The sequence below is a fragment of the Cibotium barometz genome, chromosome 47 (assembly GCF_041138505.1).
Source record: "Cibotium barometz isolate CiBa-2024 chromosome 47, ASM4113850v1, whole genome shotgun sequence".
Taxonomy (NCBI): domain Eukaryota; kingdom Viridiplantae; phylum Streptophyta; class Polypodiopsida; order Cyatheales; family Cibotiaceae; genus Cibotium; species Cibotium barometz.
This window is the reverse complement of record NC_141092.1, coordinates 34,065,572-34,092,969: the sequence shown is the minus strand read 5'-3', so window position 1 is coordinate 34,092,969 and position 27,398 is coordinate 34,065,572. Positions and strand designations below refer to the sequence as shown.

Below are 27,398 nucleotides of genomic sequence, written 5' to 3'. Positions count from 1 at the left end.
TGCTACCTATATTTCACTCAGTTGATGGGTTGGACACTTGTGTCGATTGCAGTTGAGTCTCAACCTTGTAGAATATGCAAACAAATATCTATAAGCGAATTTCCTCCTAATAGATTAGACGGATCCTTGTGCAATCTAGAGTTTTCGTGGCTGTGCTAGCACCAGGATTTTTGGATCCTTTTGTCTGGTAGGGGAGAAGGTTGCTTGGAAGTTCTATTTTATAACCATATTGTCTAGTCGGTTCCTGATGAAACACGTAGGACAACCCCCAATGTGTGTTAATTGCTAGACCACATTTAGTTGAGTAGTGGATATTCTTGCATGAATTGAATTTATTATTACCTTAGAGTTTGGGAATGATTGTCCTTTACAGTAGCAACTGTATCCTTAGTATTTACCTGTTCATTTTATGCCCGTGTAAATACCCATGTTTAGTCAGACTCAGGATGTTAGAAGTGAGGTATAATTTCCACTTTGCAATAGCATAAACTCCTGATGATCAACCTATTACATGCTACATTGGTATCAAAGCTCCACGTTGTAACCCAACTTGGCTACCCTAAAGTGACAGCATTCCGTGGATGGTAAAACTACGGTCAAGAAAAACCACCCAAGCCTCCACAATGTCAGGAGAGACATCATCAGAAAGCTACAAAGAAGGTATGGCAGGAGAGATCTTCAAGGAAGACACAACCACTACAAAAACACTTCCGCAAAGTAATGAAGACTTCATCGAATTACTCTTGGAGCAAAACAGATTGGTAAGACAACAGATAGACCAAAGAAGAAGAAGCGGCCCGAAGAAAAAAGAGCTAAGAAGGAGGCTGAAAAAGCCAAAGTAGTAGCTAAAAAAGCCAAAGAAGCAGCGGAAAAGCCAAAAGAGCTCTGAGAATTGGAAAAATTATTCCTCATGGAGCAACAACGGCAAAAAGAAGATACCAAAAAGACAGAAGAATGACAGGCCAAAGAAGCTCGATGTGAGGATGAACGAAGGGCTGAGGACGCTAAACGTAGGGCTAAAGAAGACCAAAGACGGCAAACCAAGCTACCCGAGAAAGTCTTGAACATGACACTATGCAACCAACAGTTGATAGCCGCTATGCATGTAAATGTGTTGTCTCTTCTCCCTACACTAGTGCACTAAGGAGCAAGTTCCTCCACCACCCCACCCACCACCGTCATACGAGCTCAACCGAACTTCAATAAGTATGATGGTAAATGTGGTCATGCTGTAGTACTATAATTCATTCATCAGTTTGTAGCATATTTTCCATTGGCTAAGCTTTCACATCCTCAAGATCGAGTCCACCTGTATGTCAAATGCCATTGCCGGCTGAAAATGTGCATGCACAACACATGCATCATGGGCTACAATTTTCTGTTGGTGCAAGTATTCCGCGTATCTCTCATGCCACTCATGCCTTCGAGTGTGCTCGTGAGGGAGAAGTTATGGCTGAGAATGTATCAATGCATGTTGAGGGGCAAGCCATGCCTCATGCTTATAGGGCACATGTATCTATGCCTTATGCATCACCTTTTGGTCCAAAAATGATGCCACTCACAGGGGCTATCCCAATGGACAAACAGGGGGGGGGGGGGGGGGGGGGGGAGGGGGTTGTTTCAGTGGGCAATTGGGACCCAATAGTGTGTCGACTCTCTCTCTCTCTCTCTCTCTCTCTCTCTCTCTTTTCCAAACAGTGTGTCAGATGTCACATGGTTGTAACTTTGGTCTCATAGGTCACTTTGGCCTTTTGAAGACATTAATATAACATTTCATTTCGTTTCATTTCTCTCTCTCAGAGTGGAATTGCATAAACTCACGATGATCAACCTATTACATGCTACATTGGTATCAAAGCTCCACGTTGTAACCCAACTTGGCTACCCTAAAGTGACAGCATTCCGTGGATGGTAAAACTGCGGTCAGGAAAAACCACCCAAGCCTCCACAATGTCAGGAGAGACATCATCAGAAAGCTACAAAGAAGGTATGGCAGGAGAGATCTTCAAGGAAGACACAACCACTACAAAAACACTTCCGCAAAGTAATGAAGACTTCATCGAATTACTCTTGGAGCAAAACAGATTGGTAAGACAATAGATAGACCAAAGAAGAAGAAGCGGCCCGAAGAAAAAAGAGCTAAGAAGGAGGCTGAAAAAGCCAAAGTAGCAGCTAAAAAAGCCAAAGAAGCAGCGGAAAAGCCAAAAGAGCTCTGAGAATTGGAAAAATTATTCCTCATGGAGCAACAACGGCAAAAAGAAGATACCAAAAAGACAGAAGAATGACAGGCCAAAGAAGCTCGATGTGAGGATGAACGAAGGGCTGAGGACGCTAAACGTAGGGCTAAAGAAGACCAAAGACGGCAAACCAATTTACCAGAGAAAGGCTTGAACATGACACTATGCAACCAACAGTTGATAGCCGCTATGCATGTAAATGTGTTGTCTCTTCTCCCTACACTAGTGCACTAAGGAGCGAGTTCCTCCACCACCCCACCCACCACCGTCATACGAGCTCAACCGAACTTCAATAAGTATGATGGTAAATGTGATCATGCTGTAGTACTATAATTCATTCATCAATTTGTAGCATATTTTCCATTGGCTAAGCTTTCACATCCTCAAGATCGAGTCCACCTGTATGTCAAATGCCATTGCCGGCTGAAAATGTGCATGCACAACACATGCATCATGGGCTACAATTTTCTGTTGGTGCAGGTATTCCACATATCTCTTATGCCACTCATGCCTTCGAGTGTGCTCGTGAGGGAGAAGTTATAGCTGAAAATGTATCAATGCATGTTGAGGGGCCAGCCATGCCTCATGCTTACAGGGCACATGTATCTATGCCTAATGCATCACCTTTTGGTCCAAAAATGATGCCAGACAGGGGCTGTCCCAATGGACAAACATGGGGGGGGGAGGGGGGGGGTTCAGTGGGCAATTGGGACCCAATAATGTGTCAACTATCTATCTTCTCTCTCTCTCTCTCTCTCTCTCTCTCTCTCTCTCTCTCTCTCTCTTTTCCAAACAGTGTATCAGATGTCACATGGTTGTAACTTTGGTCTCATAGGTCACTTTGGCCTTTTGAAGACGTTAATATAACATTTCATTTCATTTCATTTCTCTCTCTCAAAGTGGAATTGCATAAACTCACGATGATCAACCTATTACATGCTACATTGGTATCACCTCCACCTTGTAACCCAACTTGGCTACCCTAAAGTGACAGCATTCCGTGGATGGTAAAACTGCGGTCAGGAAAAACCACCCAAGCCTCCACAATGTCAAGAGAGACATCATCAGAAAGCTACAAAGAAGGTATGGCAGGAGAGATCTTCAAGGAAGACACAACCACTACAAAAACACTTCCGCAAAGTAATGAAGACTTCATCAGATTACTCTTGGAGCAAAACAGATTGGTAAGACAACAGATAGGCCAAAGAAGAAGAAGCGCCCCGAAGAAAAAAAAAGCTAAGGAGGAGGCTGAAAAAGCCAAAGTAGTAGCTAAAAAAGCCAAAGAAGCAGCGGAAAAGCCAAAAGAGCTGTAAGAATTGGAAAAATTATTCCTCATGGAGCAACAACGGCAAAAAGAAGATACCAAAAAGACAGAAGAATGACGGGCCAAAGAAGCTCGATGTGAGGATGAGGACGCTAAACGTAGGGCTAAAGAAGACCAAAGACGGCAAACCAAGCTACCCGAGAAAGGCTTGAACATGACACTATGCAACCAACAGTTGATAGCCGCTATGCATGCAAATGTGTTGTCTCTTCTCCCTACACTAGTGCACTAAGGAGCGAGTTCCTCCACCACCCCACCCACCACCGTCATACGAGCTCAACCGAACTTGAGTAAGTATGATGGTAAATGTGATCATGCTGTAGTACTATAATTCATTCATCAGTTTGTAGCATATTTTCCATTGGCTAAGCTTTCACATCCTCAAGATCGAGTCCACCTGTATGTCAAATGCCATTGCCGGCTGAAAATGTGCATGCACAACACATGCATCATGGGCTGCAATTTTCTGTTGGTGCAGATATTCCGCGTATCTCTCATGCCACTCATGCCTTCGAGTGTGCTCGTGAGGGAGGAGTTATGGCTGAAAATGTATCAATGCATGTTGAGGGGCCAGCCATGCCTCATGCTTACAGGGCACATGTATCTATGCCTTATGCATCACCTTTTGGTCCAAAAATGATGCCACTCACAGGGGCTGTCCCAATGGACAAACATGGGGAAAAACATGTTGAGATGCACACACATGCATCAAAGTCTCATGACTTCAAAGCCGGAGACAAATCTATTAAGTTTGACACATATCATGGGGAATATGATGCATCAAAGGCACTTGCTTTTATTGCCCAGTTTGATATTGCTTTCAGTGATGAGAATTTCACTCAGAAATCCATGATCTGGCATGTAAGCATGTTCATGAAAGGCACTGGTGCCCATTGGTGGCTCACGGAGAAGCTCTCACCGAATCCTGTTAGATCATGGGAAGAGTTCAAGGAGAGGTTCTATGCTCAATTCTTGCCTCCCAAATGCATTGAATGAGATAACAATGAAGTGGGATTGGGTAAAGTAAAATGAGGGGGAATCGGTAAATGCATATGTACAAAAGTTGTGGAAAGTGCTTTTGGAGGTGTCTCCATTCATGCATGTCACCGACGCGGAAAGGAAGAGAAGGTTTCAATCGGGATTGCAACCCGTGTACAAAGCGGGACTACAAATGTATCCTGGTCATACTTACACCAATTAATCGCAGCCGCCACCGCCACCGCCACCGAGCAATTGGAACTCAAATTGAGTCGATCCAATAAGGCTAAACCCTCATTTCAAGGCAAAGAGAGGGCTGTCCAAAACCTGCAAAATGATGGACAGCCACCTAAAAAGGACCAAAACCAAGATAAAAATGGTACAAAGGTTCAAAATAACTCTACCAAGAAGCATCCCTTCAAACTGAGAGACTATGGTCTCACTCCGAAACAGAAAAAGCAATATATGAGTGAGGGGAAATGCTTTACTTGTGGTAGCACCAAGCATATGGCAAAGGCATGCCCAAACAAGAAGAAGCGTGATAATGCAAATGCATCAAAGCCTAATGTGCATATGGTTCCGGATGTGCAGGGCAACACTTCACATGATAGCAAAGATAGGGTTGTATGTAAAGCTTGGGGACAGCTCAAAGATCAGCCCGCTTTGTTCATGTTTGATGATTGTGCATCTGAAAATTTCATATCCACTCAGATGGCAGCTGCTTTGGGTATTGAAGTGGAGGACATGGGTCCTCAAATTGAAGCAGGGGCTGCCTTTGTTTTGGTAGAGAAGTGCAGGTCATGCCTATTTTTAGCAAGTTACGCATACACATTCAAGGCTATGTGGATCATGAGGATTTTCTTGTGGCGCCTTTGAATGGCTGTGATGTATTGCTTGGAAAGCCTTGGCATACACGTATTGATCCGTGCAAGGCTTACAAGACCAATAGGATCACCTTCATGCATAAAGGCCGAGAACATGTAATTGATGCTGGTGAAGAGGGTGATATCATTCCCCTTGTATCTCATGTACAAATTAAGAAAGTAATGAAAAAGAGTGTTTTTGCATACCTATTTTCTGTACGAGATCATGTTGAGGAAAATAATGTACATGTAAACACTCTTAGTAATGATAGACTGAAATTTTTGCAAGAGCACAATGATTGTTTTGCTGATGAGTTACCACCTGTACGACCGGAAGATCATCGCATTGATCTTGTGCCGGGTAGCTCACCACCTAATAGGCCAGCCTATCGTGTAAGTGCATCCCAAAAAGAGAAGATCATGAAGCAAGTGAATGAGCTTCTTGAGAAGGGTTTGGTTCAGCCAAGCTCTTCCCCATATTGTTCACCAGTCCTCTTGGTTCAAAAGAAGGATGGACCTTTCGTATGTGTGTGGATTATAGAGCTTTGAATAAGCTTACCATCAAGAATCGGTTTCCGATTCCACGCATAGACGACATCCTTGACAAGTTGGATGGATCGGCATGCTTTAGCCGAATTGATCTCAAGCGTGGGTATCATCAAGTGCGTGTAATGTCTGAAGATGTGCACAAAACTGCTTTCAGGACAGCATTTGGGCTTTATGAGTATCTTGTTATGCCTTTTGGTCTTACAAAAGCCCCGGCTACATTCAATAGAATGATGGATCACATATTCCATGGGTACAGGAAATTTACACGTGTCTTCTTTGATGACATCCTAGTCTTCTCTCGAAGACCGAAGAAGAGCATAAAGCTCATTTGGCTATTGTTTTTGAAGAGCTCCATAAGCATAAACTCTTCATAAATGCAAAGAAGAGTGAGTTCTTCTTGTCAGAGATACATTATCTTGGGCATATTGTGTCCAAAGATGGGGTGCAGATGGATCCTGCAAAGATTGATGCAATTCAGAATTGGCCCGAATTGAGTTCAGTGAGATCCGTAGTTTTCTTGGATTATGCTCTTACTACCGCAGGTTCATTCGGCACTTTGCATGGATTGCTTCTCCTTTACATGATTTGACAAAGAAGAAGGCCGTGTTCAAATGGACTAATGTAGAGAGAGATGCATTCCTCAAATTGAAAGATGCAACTACTCATGGTCCAGTGTTGATCATTCCGGATTTGCAAAAGCCTTTTTGTGTGGAATGTGATGCATCTGGAAATTGCATAGGAGCTGTCCTTAATCAAGAGGGACATGCCGTGGCTTATGAGAGTCGTAGATTGCATGATGCAGAGCTATCTCTTGGCATTTATGAGAAAGAGCTCTTGGCTGTAATTCATGCACTTACTATATGGAAACATTACCTTCTTGGGGCTAATTTCACTGTGAAGACAGATCACCAAAGTTTGAGATATTTTTTTACTCAAACTAAGTTGTCAGAGAAGCATATGAGGATGGTCAATTTCCTCTTTATGTTTCATTTTCAGATCTTGCACACCCCGGGAAAGAAAAATGTAGTGGCCGATGCATTGTCACGAAAGCCGTATGTAGCAGCTATCTCGGTTGCCTCTCATGAGGACTTGTCCACTATTTGGGCTGATTTGATGGCTGGTCATGCACATGCCTCCTATGTGATCAAAGAGGGTTATCTCATGAAAGATAATTGTCTATGTGTGGTGTCTGACATGAGGCAAAAGGTTTTGGATGAGTGCCATGCTCCTCCACATGCTGGTCATAGAGGCATAATGCCTACTATGCACATGATTGAGCGGTATTTCTTTTGGCCAGGTATGCGGAAGGACATAGAGGCACATGTACGTGCATGTATCACCTGTCAAGAAGTCAAATTTGATAGACAAAAGGCACCAGGTTTGCTTCAGCCATTGCCTATTCCCACGCAACCATGGGAAAGTATTACAATGGATTTCATTATGGACTTGCCACGTACCCAACAAGGTAATGATGCAATTTGGACAATTGTGGACAGGTTTAGCAAGCAAGCTCATTTCTTGCCGGTCAAAAAGACCATCAAAGCTGAGCATATGGTTAAAATATATCTTGCACAAGTGTTCAAACATCATGGAATGCCAAAGTCCATTGTGGGGGATAGAGATCCCAGGACTACACGTCTCTTTTGGCGGACCTTATTTGATAATATGGGCACCAAATTAGACTTCTCATCAGCTTATCACCCTCAAACGGATGGGCAAAGTGAGGCTGCAAATTTAGCCATGTTGGATCTCTTGAAATGTTATGTGGCGGATCAGAAGTCTTCTTGGAAGAAGTACTTACCGCTTGTGGAATTTGCATACAACAACACGGGGCATGCATCTACGGGAAAGGCCCCGTTTGAGATTGTTTATGGTAAGGTGGTTTTGCCACCCATCCTTCGCACACAAAGGATGAGATATTTTTAGAGCTGATGAGTATGCAAGAGACTTGGATATTGCTTTTGCTCAGGTGCGGACAGCAGGTCACAAGACAAGCATAAAACAGCTGCCGACAAGCATAGAAGGCAATTGGATGTTAAAGAGAAAGATGGGTATTGCTGAAATTTGAGAAAGCAAGACTTGCAAAGAGGCCTAGCAAAGAGGGTGCATATCCTAAGCTTGTAACCAAGTACTATGGGCCTTTTCGAGTGATTGAGAAGATCAATGAAGTGGCTTTCAGATTGGCATTACCTAGTCATTGGCACATACACAATGCTTTTCATGTGAGTCTCCTTCGCAAGTATGTAGAGCCGGAGCCCAGTGAAATGGTCATTGAGGATCCACCAGAAGTGGATGAGCTTGAGGAGATCTTGCAGCCAGAGCAGATTGTGTATCACAAGGAACGCAAGCTTGCAGCAGGCAAAGTTGTGAGGCGTTACCTTGTGAAGTTTAGGAACTATCTTCCCATTGATGCTAAATGGGTAGATGAAGAGTTCTTCAAAGATTGCCCGCATGTGCTTCAAACATATTTGGATGCTTTTCAGTTGCGGACAACTGTTTAGAAGCCGGGGGGGATGTAACCATTTGGCCACCCAATTGGTCCACCTGTGCTTTCTTATCATGTATGTACATTGGATTGGTGTCCATGGCAGTTGTTTATGCCGGGGATTGATGCCACTCATGTGATACTGTAGACTTGGCTTTCCGTTGGGACTTGTGCCTCCGTGTACATGCCCGGAAATGCTTGGTGGATTGGTGTTCTATTGGGTCTGGTACCTCGTGTACTTGCCTAGAGCACGTCTATTTTGGTATAGTCTCATGAACAGGGATTGTCCATACCAATGCTGCATTGCATAGCATCTTTATGTGCTTGCATGCAATTGAAATTGCATGCTATTTTCATGCTTGCTTGACCAATGTGTAGTTCCGGGTAAGGGGACGCCCGCCCGTGAACCGTGCGTGTGAAACTGTCTGCTGACATGGTTGTGTGGCATGTGAACAGGTGGTAAGTATTATCTAATCTAGGCTCAAATAGCCTTTAGGACTTAGCCAATATTTATAAGCGAGTGTGTTCCCACTTCATTAAAGTTTGGGCGCCCAAAAGTCACTTATAAATTATGACCGCTTCCAAGTTCACACTCACTGAAGTCCCGAGGTGGACAAGACTCAATGTCCAGGACCTGATCCTCCCCTTCTACTCATAAATGGGCATATCCCCATGTCCCTTCACCTGATTGGACCCCAATTCACTTACTTATTAAGAGAAAATTCGTGTTTTCTCTTCATGAAGATTTTTGGAGGCTGAAAACTCTGTTTTTCCACCATTTCTCTCCATTTCCAAGCTCTCCATAGCCATATCCAACTTGCTAGGGTGTTTTCCAAGCTTCCAAGAGTGTTTCCAAGTGCTAATCACTCTCCTACTCACTCCCAATGACTGAAATTCAGCAAAACAGCTCTCATTTTTACTGTAATTTCTGGTCTTTTTGCTGAAAACCCTAATTTCAGCCTTCCTTTCTCAAGTTGAACCATAGGGGAAGCTTTCCCAAGGTTCCCTTCATCCTCTTGAAGACTTTTGTCGCGAAGAAAGGCGAAAAATCAAAGATCTCAACACTCCAAGGACTTCCATCGCGAAGACTGAACCGATTCCGTCAAGTGGGAATAGACTCCGTTGGACACCCACACGCGTAATAGCACAACTTAAATATCACAATTTGAATGGACAACTTAATAACATCTGAAAATGAAATGAAATGAAATGTTGATAGATGGACACCAGCACTGGGGCCGGAACGGGCCGACCCCCCCTTCAATATATAATATATTATTGGGAGTATTTAACAAATACATTGCTCCATGGGTTCAATGAACCAGATGATGTCCATGTACAACTAAGATGAATACAGTACCAAATAAGAGATTCGAAGTAGACGTTCGAAGGAGAGCGACCCACTTGAGTGGTCAAGTCTCTACGGTCCTGTGCCTTCACTGGAATCCGCGGAGAGCGCCCCACTGGTGTTCCAGGACCACACACAAACAGGCGCTTCCGTACTAACGCCTAGCTCTCCCGATCTCGGCACCTATGGACCGTGGTTCTCCAAAAGCTTGGACTACCCGGCACCGAACGGGTGTTAGCGGTACAGAGAATCCCAAGGTGTCTGTGTGCAGCTACTAGAGGTGGACACCAGGGCGCAGCAGCCTGTCGAGGAGAAGGAGGAGCTATCTGTGTAGAAGGTGTAGCCACTTGAAGAGTGGCGAGGGAAACCTGGCTGCAGCCGCCTGTGGGGTGGTGCAGCCGCCTGCAAGGTGGAGGGAGTAGCCCACCAACGTGTAGTCACCTGAGGAAGGCGAAGAGATGCAATCGCCTGCAAAGTGAAGCGCAGCCTGTTGGCAGAACACAGCCGCCTGAGGATGCAGAAGCCGCCTGGCTACAGTGGAGAAGGCAAAGACCTTTGATGTAAAGATCTTGCTTAGACAGAAGTTTGAGATGAAGGATCTGGGGGAGCTCAGATATTTCTTGGGCATTGAGGTGATTAGGTCACCACATGGTATTGGATTACTGCAGAGACAGTATGGCTTGGACATGTTGTCCACGTATGGTATGACAGGCTGTAAGCCTATCTCAGTGCCATTAGATCAGAATGGCAAGTTGAGTGCAGATTCAGGAGAGATTTTGGAGGATCTTACTATGTATAGGCACACAGTAGGCAGTTGATGTACATGACGATCACCAAGCCAGATTTGAGCTATGCTGTTGGGTTGGTGAGTCAGTTTATGCAGGTTCCTCAGAAGCCGCATTTGGATGCATTGAGACGCATACTGAGGTATGTGAGGTCTACTTTGCATTGTGAACGGGGCAGCCGTCTACAAGGGAGGAGCTGCCTGTGGAGAAGGTGTAGCCGCCATCTGAAGGAGGAGCCGCCTGGCTGCAGAGCACAGCCGCCTGTAAAGGAGATGGAGGTGGCGCAGCCTCCTGGACAGAGGGAGCAACCGCTATGGAGAGGAGACAACCGCCTGGCTACAGAGCACAGCCACCTGTAAAGGAGGTACAATCGCCTGCATGGGAGGAGGAGCAGCCGCCTGCTGGAGAACATGCACAGCCGTCTGCTGGAGAACATGCGCAGCCGTCTGCTTGTGGAGTGAAGGTAGCGCAGCCTAAAGAGGAGGAGGCGCACAATCGTCTGAGGGTGAGCAGAAGGGTGGTCGCCTCTTTGCAGGTGTTGGAGGGGAAGTATACGACCACAGTTGGCCGGCTCCCCAAGCTTGCATGGGGGCGGCCAGTTTCAAGGTGTGGTGTGGGTAGGTGGCCATGCACCCACCCCCACACACTTAAGGGGTTAAGTGTGGGGTTTCCCTCCCCACCTTGGCCCACACGTGGGTGCCCATAATGGGTGCCCACTTTTAAATGAATGTGAACTTACAACCTTATAAAATCAAGGGTTAGAAAGGAAAGCTATTAAACCAACAAGTGCAATACACTTACCACCTGTTCACACGCAACAAAACTCGTCAGAAGAAAGAGCAAACTTCACGACTCACTGGTAGGCGTCCCCGCTCAGTAAGTGGCACGTCAAGCAAGCAAACACAAGAATAGAAGTCATGCGAAAACAGTTTCAAACATGCAAAACATGAATGCATGTGCAAATAGTATCATGGACATATCTCCCGTTCATGGAACAAGTACAAAACATCTGTCGGGCACAAAAATGGCATGACAGAAAACATAAATCCCAGTCTTCCTATGGAGTGACAGTCCCATAGGTAAGACAGATCCAGGCACGAGCCTCCCTATGGAGTGACAGTCCCATAGGCAAGACACGGCACAAATACTGGCTCTTCCATGGCGTGACAATCCCATGGATAGAACACAGTCCAGGTCATACACGGGTGGCACCAGTCTAGCTCCCGTCCATACGACACCATCCTGCTAACACACGGGTGGCACCAGTCTAGCTCCCGTCCATGTTAAGCAAAAATACTAGCCCCTTCACATGAGACACCGGCCTGGCCTCAAGTGAACAAGACACAAATCTGGAGATGGACCAAATGGTCGGCCAATCGGTGAGAAAGACTTCCGCTGTCATCGACTCTACTTGCTATTGGTAAGCTTGTATGCTTAAATATGGGAGCAAGTAGCACGAGAGAGGAACCGGATTACAAGATCACATACCCTATGTAGTGTTCTCTTGTTCTATGTGTTCTCTTGCAAATTGTTGCTACCATGTGTTGGTGGAATAATAGAGAGCAGATGGTAGGGAATATGGGCACTTAAGAGGGTAGTGTGGGTTGCAAGTCTACATCGACAACCACTTGTTTGCAATACTGTATTCATATGCATTGGTATGGAAATCTGGTCAGAAATGCCCATGACACTATGTACTTGATTCTCCCAAGATCAATATACTTTATTTGAGGGAGGGGTCGGCCGTTCCGGCTCATTGTGTGTCTCTTGTCAATTCAGCAATTTACTTCTTGTATTTGAGCAAGTGTCCAACAAATCTTAGTGTATTTAAGTGTATCGATTAGCATTGTGTTCAACCAAGTTACAAAAGCCATAAATCCAGATCCACGATCCAAAGTCAAATATGAGCACAAGAGCCAACCGTATCAAGAAAGAGACTTTATTCATATCCCGAGTCAACGACTCTGATAATAACCAGACACAGGCATAATGTTAGACATCATCCCCTACCTGCTGGCTTCCTATTTGGTGTCCTATTTTAGCCTCTAGGACTAACCATGTTAGTCAGAGGGGTTGGTCACCCCTCACTCATATTTTACCCATATTTATTCCCCATTTAGTCCTGGGTATTTTTCCCAGTCGTGGAGGTCTTTTGCTCCAGTCGGCCGCCTACATGTAGTAGTATATATAGCCGGCATGCCTCCCTCACATATTCATTTGCTTGCCTAGCTTGTCTAGCTGCAGTCCCTCACTTACGAGGTTCTCCCCTCTTGCTCGGAACATGTATTCCTTTTGGTGATGATATTGAGAGCAAGTTCTCACCTATGTTTCCTCTCCATCTCTCTCTCTCTCTCTCTCTCTCTCTCTCTCTCTCTCGTGTTTCCACTTTCCCTTCTTCCGTTGCACATTCTAACATAGTATCAGAGCGCCAGTGATTTTCAGCGTTGGATGCTCCCTCCTCTACCTCTTCATATCTGCGTTTTTCTGCCCATGGACAGATCTGCGTTTTTGTGTTCATGTGTCGAAGGTTGCGTTTCTTCAAGGGCTGATTGATACCCATTCAGTGGGCTGTAGTTTCCTCTCTTCAGGGCATCAGTTTGCAGCTTCTTGGCAGCCTAACAAGGGTGTTTTTTCTGGACAGCATACCTGTCCTTCTTGGTGGCACCTTCCAGGGGTTCTCAGGCGGTTTTTTTCAGGACTGGACAGCAACATAGCTGTCCCAAACGGGCTGCGTTTTTTGGCCTGTTTGGGCTTGCTTTCCCAGCCCTGATCTTGGAGCTCTCTGGGTTCCCTTTTGCCTATCCTTTCTGGTTATCTTGTGCCATCCCTCCCACCCCCTGATTGTTCTCTGCAGCAGTTCTTGATCTGAGGCTTCAGTGTTTCCATATTCAGCCCCTTATACCTCTGCGTTTTCAGATTTGCAGCCATGGTTGTACATTTTTCTGAACCGATCTTGCTGGTAGCTCTACCTTCACCTGGGCTTCATCTATTGGACCCAAAGGGACCTTCTCTTCAACGTTTTTCCTCATAGGAGGTGTGGACACTGGTTGACCTGAATTTTCAGGTTTGTAGCCCTTGTTTGGCTGTGTTTTCTTCTCCAGTGGACAGAAATCACTTGCAGAGGGGTTTTCTTGTTTGGATTGTGGCTTTGCAGGCAGTTTGGTACTTGAGGAGGATTCTGAATTTCAGCTTTCAGTCAACGTTTTGCTGATTTTGGAGTATCTTGTTAGAAATCATCTCATGTCTATACATATACACCAGGGCCTCTGTTGTGGGTGTGCCCGCCCTTATTAGGTCCATATTTTTCCCCACATTTTTCCCATTTTTTTTGTGGCTTGGGAGGCAGCCCTGAGGTGGCAGGATGTCCGTGTCTGTAGCTGACTGCAGCTGTATGCATTAGTCTACTTGCTGGAGGTGGCCGACTGTGTATGACAAGTCTGGACCTCACAGCTGCTGGCCGACGGTGCTCAGCTAGCCGACTGGTGCTGTTGCTGGTCGTGGAGTTCTACAAGTCCTGTCGGTTGCCCATGAGCAGGCCAACTGCATGCTTGGGGCCATATAAAATGCCCCACAGCCCCTTGCCAGTATTGTATCATTCCGGGATTCTTCTTGTGTATATAGAGCAGAGTTACACGCCTCTATCTCTCTCTCTCTTGTGCTGTTATTTTCTGCATTGCGTTTTGCTCTTGTGTTCCCAGATCTGGTCATCATCTCCGCTGCGTATTCTGACATGGTATCAGAGCCCTAAGCTCGTGATAGTTCTTGGGATTTGTGTGAGCAAGAGGGGGACTGTTGTGTTGCTGATTGGTGGACTGTATGGGATTGTTTGGGAAGAGGAGAAGCAAGAGGACGGTGGGCTGATTTGCTGGACAGCCACTGCAAGTGTAAGTTCTTCTTGGTTCCCACCCACCCACCCTCTTTTCAGAGTATATCCCCGCAATGGCAGATCTGTTAGAGATGGCCGAGAGGCATGTGAAGATCCCGACACTCCCCACGTTCCCGGTGGACCGTCAATTGGACGGGAACAACTATGGCATGTGGAAGGTTATGATGGAATCTGTTCTGGAGTCTTACGACCTCGTTGATTTCGTCGTTGTTGGGGTTCCACGGCCGGAAGTAGAGGAAGAGGAGTTACCGTCGATCCAAAGGGGCCGGGAGGCACAGGCACAGATGTGGGATCGTGTCAACGCCAGGGTCCGTTTGTTTATCTTCCTCAACTGCACAGCGCAGGTAATCAATCATGTAAAGCATATGACGCTGGCCAGAGGTATATGGAAGCATTTGGCCTCTCTTTACAACAGGGTATCGCCCATGAAGAGGATTTCCTTGGAAGTACAAATGCGGGTTATGAGCCCTGCAAAGTCGTCGACGATGCGGGAGCATATTAACAAGCTGCAGGCTCTTCAGCAGGAAGTTCTTCAGGCTGGGAAGGAGATATTGTCAGAGGACATGGCCATAACGTTGTGGTCGCATTTGCCCTCTCAGTACTCAGCATTTCACTCGTCTTTGATTACCAGTGGCAGGCTCAGCACCATCACATGGGAGGAGCTTGTGACCATGGTCTTGGACCAGGTGGAACGATTCACGAACACTCCTCAGGGTGGAGGTTCGGAGGCCTTAACTGGCCGGCGGTCGAAAGGCCGTAACACAAGCAAAGGGAAGGCTTCATCGGAGAAGTCTTCTGAGAAGAAGTCCGTTACTGATCGCGAGAAACTAAAGGCAGAGAGGACCTGTAATGATTGTGGCGAGAAAGGCCACTATTGGAGGCAGTGTCCCAAGCGGAAGACCGAGAAGGGTGAAGATTCCTCAATAGCACTCATGAGGACTCCAGCTTTTGTGCACCTAGAGGTGATGGACAACAATGTTTCATTTTCTTCAGGCAGGAGGAGGTTGCAACGGATACTCAGGAGTGGATTCTAGACAGTGGTGCTTCCAGGCACATGACTCCTTCCCGTTCAGATTTACAAGATCTCTGCAAGTATTCTGGTCACATTCTTACTGGGGATTGTTGGGGTAAAGGCATTATGCCCACCCTTATAGTGTGTACTAGCCCATAAGTTTTATAGTACATAGTACACTTAGTACTTTTAATGTACTAAGTGCACTATGTGTACTAGTGCAAATATACATGTGTGATAGGGGAGTCACATACTCATACATTGTGAGTTGACTTATCCCCACACATCTCTCTCTCTCTCTCTCCCTTCTTCTCTGTGTGTATGTCTCCCACATGAAACCCTAACTCTCTCCCTTCGACTGGTATCAGAGCCTGCAGGTGAGGATTGGTGTGTTGCTTCTGCTGAAGAGCGATTTGCTCATTGCAGACACTTGATGGGCATTGGATGAGGCCAGTTTCAGCCTTCATATGGCCTTGTATATTATCATGTACATGCTGATTTTTCTTTTCCTTCATTTAAGGGCACTTTGCCTTTAAGTGGGAGGTTGTTGGGGTAAAGGCATTATGCCCACCCTTATAGTGTGGGCTAGCCCATAAGTTTTATAGTACATAGTACACTTAGTACTTTTAATGTACTAAGTGCACTATGTGTACTAGTGCAAATATACATGTGTGATAGGGGAGTCACACACTCATACATTGTGAGTTCACTTATCCCCACACATCTCTCTCTCTCTCTCTCTCTCCCTTCTTCTCTGTGTGTATGTCTCCCACATGAAACCCTAACTCTCTCCCTTCAGGGATACATCCACTATCCCAGTTCACAGTGCGGGCAGGTTGGAGATAGTTCCCAATGGCAAAGGGGGGAAGCATTCCTCCCAAGTGTTGTATGTTCCGTCACTTGGTTTTCATCTGTTGTCAGTGCATCAGGTTTGCAAGACTAGCGTATGGGTGGAGTTTGATGAGCATTTTGTTGCTCTTCGACATAAAGCAACAGGCCAGGTGGTTTGGGAAGGCAGAGTGGAGAATGGAGTTTACAAGCTTTCAGCACTCTCTCTCCCAGTTCCTCAGGTTTGTGATGAGTGGCAGTCTGGTAATGGCCACTTAAGTGTGGATACGCTACAGGTGCAGGCTTTCTGGGACCAGATGGTGGATAGCTTGCCAGTTGATGGCAGCAGTTGGCAAGAACTTTCCAGTACTGATGTTGGTGGTTCTTGTGTTCGTCAGTCAAAGGAAACTGAACAGGTAACTTATGCTCTGATGTCTCGTAGTATTCGAGACAAAGAAACTCCTGTAGATGAGGATGTTCTTTCCACGGGGACCTTTCGGAAAGCCACGCAGGTGGCAGTTGATTACTTGCAGAAGGAGGTGCACTCTCCAGGCTTTGTGGTTCCGGATTCAGAGGGGGTGGTTGACAAGTTTCAGAAGGCCTTGCGTGGTCTTCAGCAGGTTTCCAAGACTAGGTTTTGCACCGTAACAAGTGTTGATCCTTGTGAGCAATGTAATGCCTCTTTGACTCAGAAGCAGAATGCTTCATTGATCTGGTTGATGGACACCAGATTGGACGGGAGCTTCCTGATGAGGCAATTGAGCTCATGGTTGCAGATGACTCTTTGGGAGGCAGGATTGCGTATCTTGTGGTTTCTGCGGCATGCAAAGGATCATGGACTCTTTTTACACAGGAGGGGGATTGATGGATGGAGTCTGACTCCACGGTTGGAGTGACTCAGTTTGGGGAGCAGATCCGGACACGAGGAGATATACTTCAGTCCCAGGAGCAGTTTTATGGAGCAGTAAGAGGCAGTCGTATTTTGCCTTGTCTACGATAGAGGCAGAGTACCGGGCTGCTTGTGAGGTGGTGCGGCTGCAGAGGTTGCATTGCAGGATTGGGGCTTCCACTGGAGGAACCCATGGTCATCCAGAGGCACTTTGTTCGTGAACAGATCGTTGTTGCTGACATCTTGCTAGAGTTCTGTTCGACGGAGGACAGTACACTGGACCTCTTCACGAAGTCGCTGTCTCAGGATTTGCTCAGGTGGCACCCCAGCTCCCTGTGGTTGGTTTCATAGCCAGGAGCTGAGAGGGGGTGTCATCTCCTGTCTATACATATACACCAGGGCCTCTGTTGTGGGTGTGCCCGCCCTTATTAGGTGTTTTCTCATCACTCTCCGTATTTTTCCCCACATTTTTCCCATTTTTTCTATGGCTTGGGAGGCACCCCTGAGGTGGCAGGATGTCCTTGTCTGTAGCCGACTGCAGCTGTATGCATTAGTCTACTTGCTGGAGGTGGCCGACTGTGTATGACAAGTCGTGGACCTCACAGCTGCTGGCCGGCAGTGCTCAACTGGCCGACTGGTGTTGTTGCTGGTCATGGAGTTCTACAAGTCCTGTCGGCTGCCCATGAGCAGGCCGAGTGCATGCTTGGGGCCATATAAGATGGCCCCACAGCCCCTTGCCAGTATTGTATCATTCCGGGATTCTTCTTGTGTATATAGAGCAGAGTTACACGCCTCTATCTCTCTCTCTCTCTTGTGCTGTTATTTTCTGCATTGCGTTTTGCTCGTGTTCCCAGATCTGGTCATCATCTCCGCTGCGTATTCTGACATATCTATACCTATGTTTTGTTCCTCGCCTACACGGTTTCCCGGTTTCTACATGTTCCTTGCCTTCTTTTGGTGGTGGAGTGCTATTTTTGCTGGATAGCAGTGTTTTGGCTGCGTTTTTGCTTCCCACAGGAGTTTTCTACTTCACTTGAGGATCAGTTTCAAGAGCTGTTTTTGTTTCTGTGGAGACTTTCTTCTGCGTGACAGGAGCTTACAGTTATTTGGAGGAGAGCAGTGATCTTTTCAGAGATCCTGAGCACAGTTTATTTTGTCCGAGCTTGTGTTCTTTGCAGTATTTGCAGAACAAGGAGGGTGTTTTGCCCTTTTGCGGTGTGATCCTTTCACATGGATCTTTTATCTATTGCTGATTCTTTCTACTTCTCGAACAGTCTTCTGCTATCTGTGAGGCTTTTGAGGACTTTGTTACCACTGCAGTTTATATTCCTGCTTCCCTTACTCATTGTAAGGAGTCTATCTCTGCATCTATGCTTCTGATGCCCCTCCCCCTGCCAATTCTGCAGGCTTGTTGTTTTGGAGGATGGTTTTTTGGACCCGGTGGGATGCTTTGGATCTGTGGTTGCTAACCGTGCCTCGAGCACAGTGGTACTTCCAAAGTTTTTTGGATTTGGATCAGAATTAGGTTGGACTTATATCAACCCGACGATATTTTTTTTTTCAGAGGGGGATGTGGAGTCCTTTCATCTTGCGATGCCCACCTCAGTGGCGTGTACTTATGTACAGCATTGGGCAACTCGTGTTATGGAGTTTGAGCAGATGGACCCCATCTTTTCTACAGAGTCTTTACATCTTGTGATGCCGATCTTTTCACAGGATGCTTTTATACAGCATTTGGCTACTCCATAAATCCATAAGTAGCTTTAAGTACCCGCAAAAAAAAGAAAGCAAGTAGAATACATAGCCACAAAACATCTTGCCATGCCATTGGATTGCATAAGGGCACCACCCCTATGATCCATACGCATGCCCAAGCCTAATATGCTTCACATGTCCATCTCTTCCCAGGTTCCTCTGCCTTGCACAAGAGTACAAATGGTTCACCGAGGCAGCTACCCTTCCATGAAGCCTAACATGCTCACTAGGGTTTCCCCTTCCACGAGACCTCACTCACCACGGCTACCACCCTTCCATGAATGCTTGTCGCCAAGGTTTTACCTTCCACGAGATTTCACTCACCAGAGCTACTATCCTTCCATGAGTGAGTCCAAGATAACATCCACAGATGGTGTAGACATAGTCCCCTGCCAACAAGATATTAGTCCATACAACCCTTGGCGTAGACATAAGTCCCCTTCCAACAAGGCGTCATGTCCACTCTACCACAAGCACTTTGTGTCGGTACTCAGAGCATACACTTTGGAGGAGAGGTGGGCTTACGTTCACTCTACCACATACACTCCGTGTTGGTACTTTGACCACACACCCTGGAGGAGAGGTGGGCTCAAGTTCACTCTACCATGTGCACTCCGTGGTGGTATTCTGATCACAGACCTAGAAGGAGAGGTGAGCTCTAGTGTAGAACATAAGATCAGAATGAGTCACAGGCATAAATATCCTGGTGCTCCATAAACATTTCTACTGCATATAGTTTTACAGGCATTTCAGCCACCAATAGTTTTACAGGCATTTCGGCCCCTAATAGAAATCCATAGAAAACTCCTCTATCTATGAGATATCAATGAGTTCCATAAGTCCACTGCATCCCAAATAAAGGGAGCCAAAAACATACTCCATCCAAGCATAAGGAGCCAAAGAGCTGTATATAAAGCCCAAGAATCACTCGGCCAATGACAACCATATAGATGCGTCAAACCATCATATATGTATAAATCCTTGAGCAAAGATATGCCAAAAACTTAGTCCATAGTCCTCACCCAATGTCCGGCCAAACTTTTTAATCAAGTTTGAACACATTTGACTCATAAACCTTATAAGTCATATGAATGATTAAAATCCCATGACACACATGTTTTAGGACACATCTCTCAAGCTTATCCATGTCAGTGAATGCTTCAGCTTCCTTCTATGGAAAATCCCCGTTCTCACCTTGGTTCTGTTCTCGGTGTGGGCTTACCCCAAAACACTGAACAAAGCTGGTGAAGGGACCAAATGGTGCACACGCGCGCGCGCGCGCGTGTGTGTGTGTAGAGTGAACAGTTTGTATCCCTTCAGTGCGTGGTTCAGCGTGGCTTCTTCTTCAGATCAGAATGTGAATATTAAGGTTTATCATCATGCTCACAACAATGATGAGCACAGGAACAAGGTTCTTTGTACTGAGCTTGGCAAATCTCTAACTATCTCCTAATGAACGCTTTGTTCATGATATGTTGATTGATGATTTTGTGGACAGTAAAAAAGAATGGCAATTACCGGATCCTGATTTCCGGTTTGATATTCCTCTCTCTTCGTTGGTCTCACCACTGAAGAAATTCTCAGAAAATGCTACAGTGGTCGTCTTCCGAGGCAAGATGCCTCTTGCGACTAAGGTGGCACAATGGAGAAAACCAGAACTAGTATTTGGCTGCCAGAGGATTTTATGAGGTTCTTTTTAAAGAACCTAAACATCAAGTAGCTTGCTGGAAAAGTCGCCTCTCATGTTGGTGTTGGAGAATGCACATGCGAAAGCATAAACAAAACTAGAGAGAGAGTAGAGAGAGCTTGTGGACAAGATCACCTTTTATAATAGCTTGAAGCTTTACAATGGCAATAGCCAGCAAGAGAATGTTAAACTTGTGCAAGGGAATGGATTAAATACAAGCGAATATGAGAGGCCCTTATATAGTGAGGACAGAAGCTGGCCGACTGCATGATGAAGCTGACCAACAAGCCCAAGACAAATAATCCATGTGAAAATAGATTAAATGCCCAATAAATAAGCAAAGTCCCATAACACTAAGATGCACAATTCTAACACCCCCTCTGTAGCTCAAAGTGTGCAAGAGTCTAAAGAAGATAAGCTGATGAAGATGCAACCGTCGACCCTCCAGCACCGCGAATACTGGAATCACTTGAGAGAGAGCACTCGCCAACCTGTTTCCTCGAAACGAAATGCCACCGTGAACAACAAGGAACTTTGCTTGGCTACGAATTCCCACACAAGTGTGCAGTGAACTCCAAGAATAGATGAGCTATTGGACAGACCGTGCCCATAATCCCCAAGAGTGGATGGAAACACATTACGTCCCAAAGGCCTCGAACAATGAACTCTGGGCAGATCCAGTCCATAATCTCTGCTAAAAGATAACCATGTTCTACCAAATGTCTAATGCTTGAAACTCCGAATCACGGTCCCCATGCACCAGTAAGTGGAGCTGTAATCAGCCCCCTCTCTTGCCCTCTAGCTGGAAGCGCACGGGGAGAACTACATGCATACTAGAGAAGTACACCATCTAGGTCCTCATGAGCCAGAAGCGCCCAAGGAACCCTAGAAGTGGTACTAGAATCTGTATCACTGTCGTGTGTCATGTCTTTGCCCTTTCTCTGAGATGAAACCTTGCCCTTGGTCTTGTCCTTCTTCTTGGACAAATAATCCTTGGACAGATGTCCTCTTTTCCCACAAGAGAAGCAATGACTCCAACCTTTCTTCTGAACAGAGAAAAGTGCCTGCTCAGAACTGTTGATTGACACCTTCAACTTACCTTGTGAGATGTGGACGGACTCTTCCTCCAATAGTAGGGAGCTAAGATTATCAAAATCCAACTGAGTGGATGTGACCTAGCACCGCAAAGATCAAGAAATCACATCATAGTCCGAGGAAACTTGGTGAGGATAAGTGCAACCAGCTGAGCAGAGGACAAAGCAACACCCATTGCCAATAACTGGTCATGGATAACCTTGGCCTTCATGAGGAACGACTGCATGGAACTGCCTGCAAGGAATAACAAACCGTAGAGTTGCCCTTGCAAGATAACTGTCCTCATCGACGAATCTCGAGCTAAGAGATCCTCCAATTTAGACCATACCTCATCAGCACTGGTGAGAGTTTGCACGACCAGTAAGACCTCCTCTGTGATGGTCCGCACAAGCACTGAATGCACCTTCGAATCCCAATTCTCCTAGTCTTGTAATTCAGCAACGAATTCATCCTCTTGATCCTCAATCCACCTCCTAGAGTTTTGAGGAGGACGCTCGGGCTTCCTCTCAGTGCCCTGAACAATATCCCACAAACCCTTGTGGATGAACTAGATCCGTATTTGAAGCTTCCAATGGGCATAGTTGGGTCCTTTCAACTTGTCATCCTTGTTCGTACAGGGGGGAGCCATATCCACAGAAACAAGAAACACCAATCCCAGTTCTCAAAGACTCCTCTCACGTGCTTTCCAACGTAGTGAGGCTCCAGAACCAATCAGCCCCCTCTCAAATCTGAGAGAGACAGAGGCTGGACAGCAGCGAAACAGTCCTAGAAACCACTGGGAACCTCCTACCAGAAGGGTAGGGACTCGTGGAGAAAGAAGAAGATGTACAGCCACTTGTCTGGCAACACCACATGCAAGAAACTCACCACAATTGATGCTGAAACAGAAAACACAGCCAATAACTCCACAACCTGCATCTGAAGAGCAAAACGCAGCCTGTAGGGCTGGCCGACAGCAGCAAGAGGGCTGGCTGGACCAGAAAACGCAGCAAGTCAGTGAAACACAGCCACTGTATATGCTGATCTGTAGCCGGAGAAGCTATGGAAGCAAAACGCTCTGCAGAATAGAAGACGGCGAGCAGTTTGCAGAAGGATGTAGCAGCCTGAACCTAAGCAAATGATACCATGTTGGAGAATGCACAGGCAAAAGCATAAACAAAACTAGAGAGAGAGTAGAGAGAGCTTGTGGACAAGATCACCTTTTATAATAGCTTGAAGCTTTACAATGGCAATAGCCAACAAGAGAATGTTGAACTTGTGCAAGGGAATGGATTAAATACAAGTGAATATGAGAGTCCCTTATATAGTGAGGACACAAGCTGGCCAACTACATGATGAAGCTCGACGATTGGCCCAAGACAAATAATCCATGTGAAAATAGATAAAATGTCCAATAAATAGGCAACACTGAGATGCACAATTCTAACAGTTCGCCTCAGTTGGTTCATGTATTGCCGTGGTCAGCGAATAAGGACTATGAAAATGTCATTAAGCATAAATGCCTGGTGTGGATCATAGTGAAGCATTTTCCAGAACATTTCCGTGAACCTTTGCCTATGTTGGCTGCTTATTGGATAAAGATATTTGTCCTCCTCAACCTGCTGAAGATGAAAATTGTTTTATGATCCTCTGGGATACAACTAGGCCTGTTGTTCCCTCCGTCTCTATTGGAATAAAATGTATTGATGATAGACAACTTGGAATTGGTCGTCGGAACTATGAGCTTATTTGGGGCACTTTTGCTGGTGCATGCTTTAAATGTAAACAATTTGGGCATATCTCCAATAAATGTCCTTATTGTAATTCATAAACCACTAATTGTGGCCTAGTCCCCGATGGCATCAGTTTCACCTTCTCATTCTCCTGCAAATGCCATTCTTGTGTCGCCCTTTTCTATTTGGCTAAGCAGCAAGAAAAATTGAAAGGCTCATTGCCTGTAGTTAATCAGCAAGCTTCCACCAGTAAGGTTGTGCCATATGCCAAGTCTAAAGGGAAAAGGATAGTGGATCAAGATGGTTTTATTACCCTGAAAAAGACTTTCAAGGCGGCTTTGCACAAACCCCGTAATTGGACCCAGACTCGAGAATGTAGCTCACAATGTGGATTAATGTTCTCAATGTGAATCCCACTGCTAATGCAGTTTCACGTAATTGGGTTCAAGTTTGCACTGGAGGCACTCAGCTCTTTGATAAGCATGATGTTATTTGGAATGTATTGCCGGATCCAGTGGGGGATCTGCACATATGGATGAGTTAAATCCCCTCATTTCTCTATCATGTACATAAGATGCTTCCAATAAAGTGTGCTACCTATGATGAACAGGGTATCTGCAATCCTCATGAATGGAGATGTTTATGGGATTATGTACATACCACGAGACCAGATATAGTTTATTTGCAAGAACACAATTAGCATGAGTATGGTGGCCAGTTTGGCCATTTTGCTGGATATGACATTTTCTATGCCGGAAGCAAACAATTCTCGGGTATTGCTTTTCTTTTGCGACATGAACTGGAGCCAACACTAGAATATAATGATTCATTGGGCCGATGTATGATTATGCAATGTATTTTGCAGGGTAAATTTTTTTAGTTTGCAGGAGTGTATGCATCTCAATCTTCCCGTGAGCGGCAAAGGATTTGGAATTTCTTCAATTCCTATCCCTGGTTGACAAATGCTTTTGTTTGTGGAGATTTTAACTCTCCACAAAGGAAGGATAATACATCTGGCTTTTCTCATATGTTACATGTTGAGTGTCACGCTTGGGACAATTTCATTCTGCAAACAAACGCCTCTGATCTTTGGCTTTTTACTATGGCTGGAATTCCACGATTCACTTATTGCCATAATGTTCTCACTCAATATTGGGCTGGATTGCATAGATGTTATATGTTACATACTCGATAATATGACTCCTCTTCATGCAAGCTTTGGGTTCATCATGCCTCAACACTCTTTGATCATTCACCACTATGGTTGGCTTTATATTTTCATATGCCCTTATGGGAACCTCCTCTACAACATCAAAAACGTTACATATAAATAACAGCTATCTTTCGCATGATGCCTTCAAAGATTTAGTACATGATCCATTTTTTCGATCTCTGCTCAGTTATTAGATGATGTTGACACTACTTGGTTTCGTTGTGTTCAACAAATGCAGATAGTCATTGTTGACTATGGCAAGTACTATGTAACTGATGCCAAGCAAAGAGTTGAAATGGATAAGCGACAAATCCAATCACTCACGATGCTCAGCCATCTTCAAACTCTTACACAAGATCAACTAAATGTGTTATGTGAAGCCAAAGCGTGTGTCTCTGTGAATCAACAAAGAAAGATACAAAAATGGCAAATCCGATCGAGATGTAAGCAACTCCAAGATAAAGGTTGCTCATCCAAATAATTCTTCAAAAGCTTGCATGTTGATCAACATAGGCACAAAATATGGCACATGGACATCCACAAAAATGGAACTTGCAACTGAATGTGTCAATCATTATCAGCACATATTTCAGAGTTCATCTCATGTGGATTCAAATGTTCCTGATACTCGAAAAATTTTCTTAAATTGTGTGCATTCCATTGTTGACAATGAATTTGCTTTGAGGCATAATCTCCCCTTCACTGAGGTAGAGCTGACACATGCGTTATATGGTATGGGAAGTTGGAAGTCACCTAGTTGGGATGGTCTGACGATTTAATTCCTTTTTGCCTTTTGGGATGAGCTTAAACCTCCGATCTTGAACATGATTAATGTTGCATGGGATACAATATGTATGCCTGATTCATGGAAAGAAGGCCTTGTGACTTTGGTACCTAACGAAGTGGAGACTACCAGAGTTCCATATATGACCATCCAAATTCTTAAACGGAACAAGGCCATTAAGTAATCAAAGATAACATGTTATTTCCAATGACATGCCATGTGACACTTTTCAAGTTCTCGCCCATCAATAGGCCATGTCTACTAGTTGTTGATGCCCTTGGTTTAAAAGCCTAATGTGGCATGGTTGTCTTCTTTCTTTTCCTTGCATGCAATGGTAGATGGCATCCACTAATACTTGTACCACTAATCCTTGATTATGTCAAAGCACACTTTAATGTTCAAAGTACAAAGGTATTCAATCCATCTTCATCTCGGCCCAAGTTGCAAAAGACCCCTCCTATTTTGATGCAAATGCTGGTTGCCAGATCTCGTCCTTGCTCTCCACATGCCTGTGCTATGGTGCGTTGAGAAGCCTTGACTCCAAAAATATTTGATGAATGTGATGTGGAGGTTACCAGAGTTCTATTTATGACCATCCAAGTTCTTAAATGGAACAACGCCATTAAGTAATCAAAGATAACATGTTACACCCAAGTGACATGCCATGTGACACTTTTCAAGTCCTCTCCTATCAATAGGTCATGTCTACTAGTTGTTGATGCCCTCTTACGTCCTCGCCTATTCCTACACACCCTCAATGCTAGCATCCCAACACACACCATCCCTACCCACAAGTGCCGTATTTTGTGTATGAAGCCATGTTCACCTTAGGATGACACCGTTATGATGCATATCCTTGGCTTCTATTGCCTCAAAACCATGAGAAAGGCTACAACAAAAGCTGAGGCAATCAAATGAGGTCATTTTCAATGTAAACTGACACGATTGACATCATTCTAGCTTGCTACAAAGAATAATAGCCCTTATATTGCCTGTTTACAAGTAATTATTTACATAACAATTTTGATCTGTGATAGTTGCATTTGATTTGAAATCCGGGCAGTACGAACATGTACAATGGGCAGCTTCAAAGTTATAGTTTACATATAATGAATGCATTCAAGCTATGCAAAATGGAATGATTGAAGCTTTTGTTTCGGGTTTATGATATGATTCATAAACTGATTTTTATGAAACAATTCATGACTCAATACATTAAATTGATGTTGAAGAATGCATACCATGTCGGGGGAGAGAAGTGACAGCTTCGTAAGGGCAGGCTTTGTCGTCGTGTTGGTGGTGGGAGAGGTGAAGCCAGCATAGGAGTGCCGGAGGGTGCACCTTCTCGCAAAATCTCGGAGACTTCCCATTATTTGGTTAGTTAAATAACCTTTGTTAAACCAACAAAGCCTCTTCAATCTCTCTCTCTTTCTCTCTTTCTTATATATATATATATATATATGTATGTATGTATGTATATTATATAATATTATGTGTATATATATACATATTTTTATTTATTTATTTATTAGACGTTAACTATTCGAAGACCCAAGCCTTTCTTTCTCTCTCTTTCTTATATATATATATATATGTATGTATGTATGTATATTATATAATATTATGTATATATATATACATATTTTTATTTATTTATTTATTAGACGTTAACTATTCGAAGACCCAAGCCTTTCTTTCGAAAATAAAGAGAGAAAGTTGGATTTGTTTGCCTAAACCAAAAGGAAAGGTGCGTGCAAAACAAAAGCGCTTCCCCGCCTTCGGCCCTCCTCTTCCTCTGGACTCCAAGGGACAAAGACGAAACCAAGGGAATGGAAATGAAGAATACAATTATGCAAAAGCAGTCTTCTAAGCACTAGTAATAGTAGTCGCGCTACTAATATGTATATATATATACCTGTGTGTGTATATATGTATGTTCAGCTCTTTGTAATATATATATATACTTGT

General features: G+C 44.8%; 1 protein-coding gene across 6 annotated transcripts in view; it reads right to left on the bottom strand.

The window, feature by feature from the left end:
• Positions 1 to 26,854, bottom strand: part of LOC147611613 (uncharacterized) — a 36,381-nt gene extending 9,527 nt beyond the window's left edge. For all 6 annotated transcript variants that reach the window (XM_086784993.1, XM_086784992.1, XM_086784994.1 and 3 more), the window contains exon 1: positions 26,672 to 26,854. In XM_086784993.1, the coding sequence (XP_086641119.1) occupies positions 26,672 to 26,800 (129 nt within the window). In that variant the 5' untranslated portion in view covers positions 26,801 to 26,854. The remainder of the gene's footprint in view (positions 1 to 26,671) is intronic.
• Between the last annotated feature and the right edge of the window lie 544 nt (positions 26,855 to 27,398).